General features: G+C 41.7%; 1 protein-coding gene across 2 annotated transcripts in view; it reads left to right on the top strand.

The window, feature by feature from the left end:
• The window catches only part of ITPR2 (inositol 1,4,5-trisphosphate receptor type 2), a 243,686-nt gene that overhangs the window by 190,647 nt on the left and 41,006 nt on the right, over window positions 1-12,033 (top strand). For both annotated transcript variants that reach the window (XM_063154180.1, XM_063154179.1), the window contains 3 exons: window positions 6,475-6,582; window positions 8,102-8,294; window positions 11,254-11,379. In XM_063154180.1, coding sequence (XP_063010250.1) covers window positions 6,475-6,582; window positions 8,102-8,294; window positions 11,254-11,379 — 427 coding nt within the window. The remainder of the gene's footprint in view (window positions 1-6,474; window positions 6,583-8,101; window positions 8,295-11,253; window positions 11,380-12,033) is intronic.

Below are 12,033 nucleotides of genomic sequence, written 5' to 3'. Positions count from 1 at the left end.
GTAGATCACTATTAGCCACAATTTGTAGTGTGCCCCATGTGGAGGCTGGGGAGGAGAGTTGGTGCCTCAGAGGTTACACGAGGCCGTGGAAGACCCAGCAACAGAATCCAAAGCGTCTGGACCACCCAGGGACCTGCTCATGTACCACAAGCCATCAGGGAAAGATTAACTCTAAACCCTTTTGGTTGCTCTGCACGGTATAATTGTCTAAATGAAATCAATGAATACTTGATTTGAGAGTCTCCCATTGCTCCATCCCTGCTGTTCCTAATGTTTGTTAACAGATTGCTTTGTGGCAGAGTGCAAAGGTGCCGCTCTATAAAACTGTAATGACTTCTGGAAAGGAAGTTGCCCTGTGTATTGCAGAAAGCACCATTCAGTTTTGATTGGAACATGGGGAGCTGAGGAGTTGTTATTGCTTTTAGTACAGCTACTTGGAATAAAAATTTCTGCTCAGTTATAGTTAAGATGACATTTCCTTTTTCCCTGCTTTTTTCTCTCCTTGTTTACTGGTGGAGTTGGAATGTTCTCCTTTGCCCTGGCCAGGGAGCTGGCACATGGTGAGGTCCTGGCACACCAAGGAAGAGGAGCTCCCTTTCTGTCTCCTGTGCTCCTCTGTCTGTCACCCATCCTGTTTGCCACTCCCTTGACTTTCTCTTGGCTGTTTTTTCTCAGTCCTTGGGGGGTTTTCTTGTCAGTCCCCAGCCAGCTTTTTTATCCTTTCTTGCTCTCTAAGCAGCAACTGAAGTGTTTGGTGAGCTGACTGGGTTATCCCTGGTGAGGGGGTTTGGTGGTGCCAGATCTCACACTGCCTGGCTCTGGGAGCCAAGGGGACTAAAGAGGAAGAGATTGAGGCTGTAAATGAGCCCCAGTTGCACAACCCTCTTGGCACAGCAAGGTGAGACTCATCTGAGCATTATTTTGCTGTTGCTGCAAGTTACATTTTGTCACAATTTCCCCTGGTGAAAGACCACTGGCCTTTGGGCTGGCAACCCACACTGCAGGTGTGTGGTTACTGACAGGGTAGGGGTGAAGATAATTTGCAGCACATCTCCCAGATGTCACACCTTGGGCATCAGGCACAAACACCCTCACCTCCCTTCCCCAGGGGCTGTTGTTCATTCACTTCCAGGCCTGTGCAGCGGCCTCCCTGCCCTCACAGGCTCGAGGGGGAGTGAGGCAAGGGCAGAGAGGGCTCTGTGCAGTGTGACAGAGCTTACAGGCATGTCCACACCCAGCTCCCTCCCAAAACAAGCCCCAGTCCCCAGCACACTCCTGGTGCTGCCTGACCCAGTGCCCTCTCCCTGCCAGGAGTGCCCCAGCACATGCCAGCCTCACTGCTGCCCTGCAGCTGGGAGAACAACTGAGAGAATTGCAACAAGCATAATAATTATTTCAAGAATTTTGTTTCTATTTTTTAGATGTTTGTAATGCTTAGTAGTAATTCTATAAATGTAAGTTGTATCAAGGCACAGGAGCTATTTGTGCTCTTTGTGTCTTTGTTTCTGCTTCTCAGCCAGTTATCCAGTGCTTTTTGTACTGTTCCATCAACCTTTCCTAGGAAATCACATGTTTGACACTTAGCCTGTGAACTGACTCTTCTTGAAAAGCCTGATTGCTTACAGGACACTAAACCTCACTCCTTTAGATCTCTTTATACAGTTCTAGTCATAAAATGTCACCTTTACCCCCCTCTGCTGCGCCCCACCATGTTTGGCAGTTTTCAAATACTGAGGAGTGAAATAAATCTCTCCGAATTTGGGGGTCTCCAACCTGGTATCTCTAGCTTGTATTTCTTGTACTTTTTTCTTCTATTTCTTGTCCTTTTGGGGGCTTCAGCAAAGCCTGATGTAATCAGCAGGAATTTTGACAACCATCTCAGCTGTGTACTGGGTAAGACCTCATGCCTTGGATGAGAACTTGAGAGGCCCCTGCAGTTTGCAAGTTACAACCAAGGACTGGCACATCCTTATTAAAATATGGAGGGGCTCTGTGGTTTACAGAAATATTGAAAAGGGGAGAAAAACTTTCTCTTTTTAAGCAATTTTTCCACATGCACACATATATTCACACACTGGTATTTTGGCAAACCAATCTACTATACCACGTCAGTGAGTTAATGACAGGCTGCTGAAATGAGTGTTCACAGCTTTAAATCAGTCTTTTCTTTAGCAGCATTTAAATAACTTCATTTTTGTTCAAGGTAATCTTGGCTATAAAACTATAGGCCTGCAGGAAACCCATATATTAATTGCAAAAGCTGGGTCTGCTGTGGTTTTCCACACTGCTGATCATATATGGCATCCCAGATGAGTAGCAGATCTGATTTTATAGTCATGTTGTGTCAGGAGTTTAGACTGAGTATTACTTGTAATTCTGTCATTTATCTCTACTGTTTCTTTATTAATGTCTTCAGCATTCTTGGTCTGTCCTCAATCTTTCACATTTTGTACTGATGCTTTATTACAGTGTTTTCCAAATTTTTTAAGTAAAAATCTTTCAAGATGAACAGCAGTCCTTCCTTGGGAGCTGACTGAAAGCCAAATGATCTTTATTCATATAGCTATTGCCTTGCACATCCCCTCTTTGGAAATCACTGTTCCATTATGTGCTATTGCTTCTTGTCCCTACACGCCTTGATGAGCAGTAAAATACAGTGTTGACATTTAAAATATTGTCACTGGCATGGCTGATGTGTGAGTGAGTGAGTGAGTGAGTGAGGGAGTTTTCTCCACAATGGTGATTTTTCTGGGGCTCTTTGCAAATTCAGGCTCTAGTGATGGTTATTTTTTTTTTGTATCAGTTACACTTGCAGTGTATTTTTGAGGTGCATTTTTGAGCTTTGCTTTGCAAACATAAATGGAACTGTTCTTCTCATTGTAGTTGCTCTCAGCCATGTCCATCCCATGCCATGTCCTCCAGCTGCCCCAAGAGGTTTGTACAGCACACTGGATATAACACTTTACTGCATCACAGCAGTTAAATATGAAAAAAAATCACTCAGAGCTTGCATGGCCTTTATCTGCCACGCACAAACTCTCACCTAGGGTGTATTATAAACTTGGATAAGCTGTCAGTATTTGAGGTTCACAGTTTGTCACTTCATTGTTGTTTTCATTGCTGTGTCTTTGATCTCACAAAAAGCTGTGCCCTGGTCAGGACATCTGTTGACACAGTCCCCCTGGCCCACGTGGGCCTCTGAGCTCGTTAAGGGGCGAAAGAAGGTTCATGAGAGCAGAGCTTCAGAAAACACCGTGGATGCCAAATAACAGCACTCCTAAAGCTGTTCTGTGTCATACTGTGGGCCACTGCTTCGGATCTGAGCTCTCTCATATTGCTGTCCACAACGTTCTTTCATCAGTGTGGCTGTGGCAATACAGAAATATTAGCAGTAGCTATTGTTGTGTCGATGTAGAGGAATCCATCCTGTGTAGAAACTGAGATATGAGCAGAAAATTGATGGGCCCTTTGCCCTGAGCTTACTGTCTGAATGTCTGGAAGGTAAGTGGATATTGAGAGATTTGGAAGCTGAGAGAAATGAAGTTATGAGTGAAGAAGATTCAGCTTTACCAGCTGAAGATTGCTGGTGCCTTTAGGAAGGTTCCCCATCTGAAATGTGCTGCAGCTCCTCCAGCTTGGTCAGAAATCCCTCGTTGTTTCTGATTTGTCTTTTCTGGCAGTGGAGGGGCTGGAACAGAAAATCCTGGCTTGTTCTTCAGGTCACTTTGTCCAGTGGCTGTGCTGGAAAGCCCCAGCTGTGCAGTGCTAGGTTCTGTTCACACATCAGCGCGGGACAGTCAGAAAGCACAGTGCAGATCACCAATTACACACTGTTTTACAGAGCATGGCTGCTGTTCATGTGAAACCTGATAGCAAAATAGGCTCAATCTCAAATCCCCAGCAGGCTCTGAACACTCTGTTCTAGCCAGTCCCATCAGAGCATGAGAGGTTGACATTGTTTTCCCTTCTACTCCATGTAATAAGGGAATTTCTGTTACTGATACTTATCAAGAGAGACTTCTACAGTAAAAGTTATGGACAGTTCAAGGCATATCAGGAAGCAATATCTAGAGTTTTATATGGTTTACAAACGGCATTTCCAATTCTGAATCTGTAGCAGGTCCCTTACTCCAAACTGGCATAGTTTTAATAAGAAGAATTCTCCATATGTCCTTGACTTGTCATTTGTTAGAAAACTGAAAATCTTAATGGTTCACATTGGAGAAATAAAGGTCAAGATACAGGCAAAGTTCCTCTGTATTACAGAAGATAATAAAAGGGGAATATATTTGCTCCTGGTTATGCTAATTCATCACTCCAAGCACGGTGTGATTGCATTCTGTCTAGTCAGTGCTCTTCTTCATATCTTAAAGAAGAGATATAGCCAAAGTAAAGGGCACTTGGAGATAGACAGGGAGAATAATTGAGTCACAGAGAGTCTTCTGTTTGAGGAGGGATGGGAAGGATAGGGATTGTTGTAATTTAAAGAAGAGACAAATAAAAGAGAACGTGACAGTAGTGTACAGAATGATGAATGATACAGAGAAGGTGAACTGGGCACTCTTGCTTGCCCTTTTGTAAGTACAGAAGCAGAGGGACATCCCATAAAGCAGAAAGGCAAAAGTAATAACACTGTTGGAAGGGCATTTTTAAACAGTAACTATCTTGTTTCTAATGGCTCATCTTCTTTCTCCATGATTCTGGAGCATGTCTTGAGGGGCATGCACGGACCTCTAGGAGATGAATTCAAGTTGCCTTGCTAAGCAGTTGTTGTGGTCATGCTGCAAAAGCTGCTGGTTGGATCAGATTATTTGGCTTGTGTGAGGGGGAACAACTTGTCAAATAGTCTTAAAGAACCTTTTTAGTCTCAAAAATAAGTGGAAGTTTAGGTAAAGACATTGATGTGTGTAATGATACTATCCATGCATTTGCTAGATAGAGTAAAAAATTAACTATTCAGGACAGAAATCTACTACTGATGGAAGGAACATTCCTCTGCAGTTAACCCCCATGTCATTTCTTTGCTGGTCTCCCTGAATATCTGCTCATGACACTTTTATAAAATGCTGATGTTGTGCCACATTGGCTTGGGCTGTGCTGTCAGGACCAAACAGACTTCTGTCCCCAAGGAAGTTGCTGGAAGCACATTTATTCTTCCTGAATATCTCTTTCTGATATTCTCTTACTTTTGCATGTTCCATTTTTTATTCATCTTTATTTAATAAGTTTGCATTGAGATCCAGAAGAAAAATTATTTTGATCAGTAGATTCTAGGGAACTTCAATAAATGGACTAAATTGTATATGTACCTCTCCCCTGCCTTTTTGTTAAAAAAAAAAGGGAGATAATGAGACATGCAAATTCCAGATGAGAGAGATCATGTGCTGGTTGCATTATTACAGTATCTGTTTGGATCCATTGTTACTTTTAGACTTCATTTCTGTCAGGCTTTTTGTAGCTGTGCAATTATTTTATAATTCCTCACCAGGCTCTGCTATTTCATGTAGCACAATCCCAGCCCACCTGTGGTGATCATCACTTCAAAGCCCTGGTTCCTGTGGTCATTTTGAGTGTGTGCCTGCCTCATTTCTAATGGTCTGTTGTGGTAATGTCAGCTGTGATGCTGCAGCCCTGGATCACATCTCTGAGGTGGCTTTTCCTCTCTTTCCTGCTGCAGTTTTTCCCATCTTAAAACAGGTGAAACACCTCAGCTATTCTGGATGGAATGTACTTGCTATGATGTAGGGAAAATTGAATTTTTAGTAATTTCCTTATGCCTTATAATTAGGTCTTTGTTTCTCACTCATTTACAGGACATCGTAAATGCATTTGCCAACACCTTTCTTTTTAAACTTTATACAGCAAAGGAGCATTTAAAACATCTACTACTCAACATATTTCAGATGTATTTTATCAACCATGTGAAGTGTGTAATTTGTAAAAGTTTATAGAAGATACATAATGGTGTGTATGTGTGTATGTATCTATTTGCTGTGTATGTAAACTTCACAGTTAAGGATATATTTGCCTGGTGCTACAGTCCAGCTTGCTCAGAAATAGTTACAGCCCTGGAATACCAACCTACAACCTAGTTTAGCCATTTGAAGTCACTGAGAAATTAATTGTAAATGTAATTTAGTATTCAGAGGTATGCAAATTTTATGTCTAAACTCAAGTGAAAAGAAGCATTCAGTCTAATTTTTTGGCATTTGTCAAAAGCCTTCCAAAAGACATCCAGGCTGCAGACTAAGCTGCCTTTCATAAATCTCAACTGAGGACTTTCTGCTGACTTCTTAAGACTAAATTATTTCTATTGTTCTCGAGTAATTACATTTTTGTTGTTATCTGTGGAAAGAGCCCCACTGGTTTGAGCATGTAAGTATATGGGAATGGGGGAAGGAGGATTTGTGTTAGTTGAGATGATAAAACTGAAAACATAGCAGGACATAAATCAGATTTTTCTTCTTTTTCTAGTTGGCTTGTCACAATAAAACATTGCAACAGATGCTGAAGCCAGGGTCAGATCCAGATGAAGGAGATGAAGCCTTGAGGTTTTATGCCAAACATACGGCACAGATAGAGGTAAAGGATTGCTCTCCAGAAGATGGACTGTGAGACAAGTCTGCATCTTGTGTGGGGTGTACCTCCTCTCCTTAGGCTTCCAAACAGGGTTATGTTTGAGGAGAAGGTTGAATAATATGCTTTTGGCTGTGGAAGATAAAGGAATACATCTGTATTAGAAGTGGCTCCAAACCATCGTTTCACAGTAACTTTCCTGTGTGTTACCAAACATGTTTTGTTAGGGAAATAATGACTGTGGACAGGAGCTGTGTCATGAAGTCAAGAATTGTCCTGTATGGTATATCGCTCAAGTAAATAATCATGAGTTTCAAAGCCACTGATTCTGGCTGGTCAGATTAAAACTCTGACTGGAGTACAAAGAGGTTTTGAAGTGGTGTAGACATTCAATATGGCTTTTGTTTAAAATACCAAGGCTTGGCCTGCTTCAGCAGTTCTGTTCTCTATTTTAAACTTTACACCTGCCATGGGTTGGCCTTAGATAGAGGTCCACAGAGGTATCCCACCACAGGAGGGGTGGAAGATCCACGGCCTTTGTTGTCCAGAGGGCAGCTCAGTGCTTCTCTTAATGTATTTTAATACTTTGGCTGCTGCTGAGATCTCTCTTAGCAATTATCAGCCAGTTTATCTGGGTAGCTTGTAAATTTAGGCATTAAACAAGCACTATGGTCAACTTTTATGTGGCCAATAGCTTCTTCTAGAAAAGTGAAACTCAACCCAGCATTGCTGCTATACAAAATAGATAACTGCTTGTCTTGGAAAGCAGTCCTAGACCTGTTTGGTGTTTCAGATATTATCTCCCCTACATTAATGTATCTCATTTGTTTGTTTTGAAATTCAAATAGTGGTGTTTTGTTATTTTCACCAGTGACTGCACAGAGGCATGGTTGCAGGAGTCTAAAAGGGTTTTCTACCCATTTCTGTATTTTTAGTAATGCAGAGTCAGCGATCAGAATGGTGAAGCAATTTTGATGGCAGTGTGGTGAGATGAAATAAAATCTAGCTCGCTCACCAGTAGCTTGGTAGGTGCTGAAATGCAAACAATTCAAAACCTTGGGTTTTGTCAGGTAAAAAGATAAAGACTGACAAGATATGGGTGCTGCCTGAGTGATATTTTTGCATGTTCACCTTTACAATTTATCCCATCATAGAAATAGATTCAAGATGAGAAAAGCATTTTGTTATCAGAGCAGAAAGCCTCTGAACTTCTCTACTTTTTACTGGGTCACATTTGTTTCAATTTGCTGACAAATTGAAGCATTCTGAATTACAACATTTTTTATATTTGGCAAAGCCTGAACCTAGGTTTTTCTTGAGACATATTTGCCACCTTATTCAGGCAGGCTTTTGAAAATAAAAGCAGCTTTACTCTGTTTTGGGGCTGATTGGTCCAACTTTATTGTAATGTTCAAATAATTAATGCATTCATTTGTAAATAAAAGGGGAGCTGTGAACAAGAAAAGACATGACAAAATGATTGGATAGTCATTGACTGTGGCAAAAATGTGCATTTTATTTATAGATTGTTCGCCACGATAGAACAATGGAAAAGATTGTCTTTCCTGTCCCCAATATTTGTGAGTTCCTCACTCGGGAATCCAAAAGTCGGGTGTTCAATACAACAGAGAGAGATGAACAAGGGAGCAAAGTCAATGACTTTTTCCAGCAGACTGAGGATCTGTACAACGAGATGAAATGGCAAAAGAAAATTAGAAGTAAGTGCTTTGAAGTAATTTGAAAAAAATAGCTTCATTATGCTAAAACCTTGCTTTTAAACCTTCAAATACTTGCATTTTAATGATACACTGTTCTCTGTTCACTCTGACACTACAACAGGCAAAACTGTTCTGGGCTTGAGAGTGCAGGTCTGCTGAGACACTTGCATGCCACCATAAAAAAAAGTGTAATATGGAGCAGTTATTAATGTGTTCAAGATGATGTTTTGGACTCCAAAAGTTAAACTGAGGGATGGAAGAACTGGGTGTAGTTCTACTAGTCTTGATAGTGTTGCACCTAATTAAACCAAGGCCCCTAATATTTAACAAAAACATGTGTAGCTGCATATTTGAGGTTTGCAGATTCCTGAAAGGCCATTAAAAGACTTGTAAATGTCAGTCACTTAAAAACATCTCTCACCAGAACCTCAGCTGCTTTAAATCTGCCCAGCTCCCATGGAGTCAGTGCCCCTCTGCCAGTCCGCACCAGCCTGGCATGACTGGGCTGCAGGGTGTCCCAGTTTGCCCATACTGGTGCGTGGCCCATGGTACTGGGGAGGCACCGGTGTGGCCTTGAGCTGCTTGGTCAAGATCATGGGGGACAGGTCAAAGTAGGGCCACCAAGAGGAGGGGCAGGGAAGCCCCAGCAGGTACCCTGAATGTCTTTAGCTCCCTGGTGGGCGCTGCAGCTGCTGGCCCTTGGCAGGGATGGGGCTATTGCCAATGTGCCTGCATGAGGAGGCTCCTGCCAGCTCAGCCATGTCAACTCTGCCCTTGGCTTTTGGAGAAGAAAGTTGTATTTTATATATCATAGAATCACAGAATGGTGTGGGTTGGGAGGGACCCTAAAGATCACACAGTTCCACCCCCCCCCTACCATGGGCAGGGACATCTTCCACTATCCCAGGTTGCTCCAAGCCCCATCCAGCCTGGCCTTGGACACTGCCAGGGATGGGGCACCCACAGCTGCTCTGGGCACCCTGTGCCAGGGCCTCAGCACCCTCACAGGGAACAATTTCTTCCTAATATTCAATCTAAACCTACCCTTAGTTTGAAGCCATTACCCCTTGTCCTGTCACTCCAGGCCCTTCTAAAGAGAGACTCTTTAGGCTCCCTTCAGGCACTGGAATGCTGCAATGAGGTCACCCCAAAGCCTTCTCTTTTCCAGGCTGAATATATGTAAAAATGGCTAAAAGTGATCCCTTCATTCGCTGCTAAAATGCAGATGTTCTTGGAGTGTCACACATTAACTGCTCACAGCAGCTGATCAGGAAAGGAGGAAGGAATACAGTCTAGAGCAACAGGATAGTCAGAGCAGTGTGGGAGCATCCTGAATGTGATGGAAACATGGATGTTATTGGAATTTCTTATATGTCAATTCTCAGGCTTTAATTTTCAGCAGCGGCAAAGTCTTGTGACAAACTAGTGACAAACTGACCAGAATAGAAGTTGAAAAATACATGATTTCAGAATCTGCAGAATATTTGGCAATAAAAGTCATTGTATTGTAGAAAAATTACTTCAGTAAAAAAATCGTATCTGGGGATTTTGCATTAGAAACACAAATAAAAGAGCCAACCCAACAGTTAGATAGACCAGACCTGCCTAATGCTATGAACAAATAAAATGGGTTTATTTTTATTCAGAGCATAAATGTCTCAATTCCCTTCATCAGTGGAATAGCCCGCAAGTCTCCATGTTGGGGGTTTTTTATTATTTGAAAAGATAATTCAGGTTGAAGCTAGGTTCATTCTTTAGCCAAGTGTCTGTTAGCATGAAGTCTGTGCTGCTTAAATTGACAGGAGCCATTTTTGCAGTGGCTCCAAATGCTTAAATCTCAGCAGTCACCAGCACAAGGTTATCACAGTGAAATCTGAATATTCACCTAATTGCTATTAAAGACTATTCGGCCTAAAGCCTGAGGCAGTCACATGCAGTTGAAGGAATCTGCTGTTTACAAAAACTTCACTGGGTGCTCTGCATACTTGCAGGAAGTTTTCAGTACCTTAAAATCTAGTTAATAGGGATGTATCATGTGTGAAACCTCTCTGACCAGAGATGTTTCTACACTATTGCACATAGGATCTTGTTTCAAATGTTGATTTAAACGTATTTTAGTGCATTAATATATATGAAGTGCTTGCCTGAGTTTTAGCACACTCTGATCTTGTTGCTGACCTTCTTGCTGAGCCATGTATGTGGCTCTGGACAAAAATTCAACCCTGTTTTGCCCCTTTTTAGTCTTTTCTAGTGAGGCTGTAGGATCTTTGGGATATAATAACTATTTCTGTGTGTTTGTACGACACTTCACATACAAAGATCATGGCTTGTTTGAGTCCTTTGAAGCAGGAGTACAGAGCTGTTTGTCAGCAGGTGACCATGGGCTTCTGAGCATCACACAGGAAATAGTCAGCTTTTCTAGAAACAAAACCCAGGCAGATCAAATTTTGCCTGCTTCCCAAGCAGATCAAACTGTTTTTAGTTTGACAGAGGTGGGGAAAATGCTGCAGTTCTGAAACCATGCCTATTCCATGGTTCTTTGCCTATGTCATTGGTGCACTTGTTCCAAATAGGTCATCTGGATGGTACATTCTGGGTGTTCTGGTTGACTGGCATTCAGAGTGCTAAAATCTATTTGTTTGCTTGGTTTTATGTCCCCATGCACAGAAGCTGCAGATTCAGATGCAGCTGAAAAGACTCCCTTGCTAAATATCCAGGCCTAAAATCTTACCAGAGGCAAAACTCCAGTATATATAAACTGTATTGTGATCTGTGGATTAAAGGCTCTGCTTGAAACTTTGTTTTATGGCAAATTTATGTTTAATATTTGTCTATTTTAGTTTATTTTTAAGATCTGCATATTTTCTACACTAATCTGTATTTAATTCCCTTGGGGCCATTGGTGATTGAGTTTCTGCTTGCTTTCAGCTTACTGACTGCTGCTTTTCTCCCTTTCTAGACAATCCAGCCCTGTTTTGGTTCTCCAGACACATCTCTCTCTGGGGAAGCATTTCCTTCAACCTTGCTGTATTCATCAATTTAGCAGTTGCTCTCTTCTACCCTTTTGGAGATGATGGAGATGAAGGCAAGTAGAGTTTGGTCTTATTTTTTGTTTTAATTTTAGCTGCTTTCATTTCTAAGGTAACAAATAAAGCTGCATTTTCAGGTGCAGTGATATCTGGAAGCCATTTAGTGTCTCCTAAGTAGGTGCCAGATGTTGTCTGAAATGTGGTGGTTGATCTGTGTGTCACGTGGCCCACACAATGCAGAGCAGAATGGACAGAGCATAAGCTGGAGATTATCTAGATGATCTCAGCTAATTTTTTTATATTGCCATATTGCAGTGTCCTACTGCACACATTTAGCTGCAGCTTCTGAACTGAAGGAGGATTCCTGGCAGCAGAAAGATAGATTCCTTAAGGCTGACCAAATTGAATGACTTGCAGTCTTGAAAACATATGGAAGAGAATTATTTGAAAACTAGCTTGTTGGCTTTTGACTGTATTGTTTATTGGGATAAAAGGGCATAACTTTTGCAGAGGAGAAATGCATTATGTAAAAATACTATTAAAGCTTATGTCTCTGCATCATCCCATGCCACAGGAAATATTTAATGAAGTTTTTTATTTGCTATAAATGCAGCAGACTAGCAGGAGGCCTCTTTGAAGCCCAAACAAGCTTAATTGGGATAAAGGACACTAAATAGTTTAGAATACTGGTAATGGGAGCAGAGCCATTC

The sequence above is a fragment of the Melospiza melodia genome, chromosome 4 (assembly GCF_035770615.1).
Source record: "Melospiza melodia melodia isolate bMelMel2 chromosome 4, bMelMel2.pri, whole genome shotgun sequence".
NCBI lineage: Eukaryota > Metazoa > Chordata > Aves > Passeriformes > Passerellidae > Melospiza > Melospiza melodia.
The sequence above is the reverse complement of the archived record's forward strand: the minus strand, read 5'-3'. Positions and strand labels throughout refer to the sequence as shown.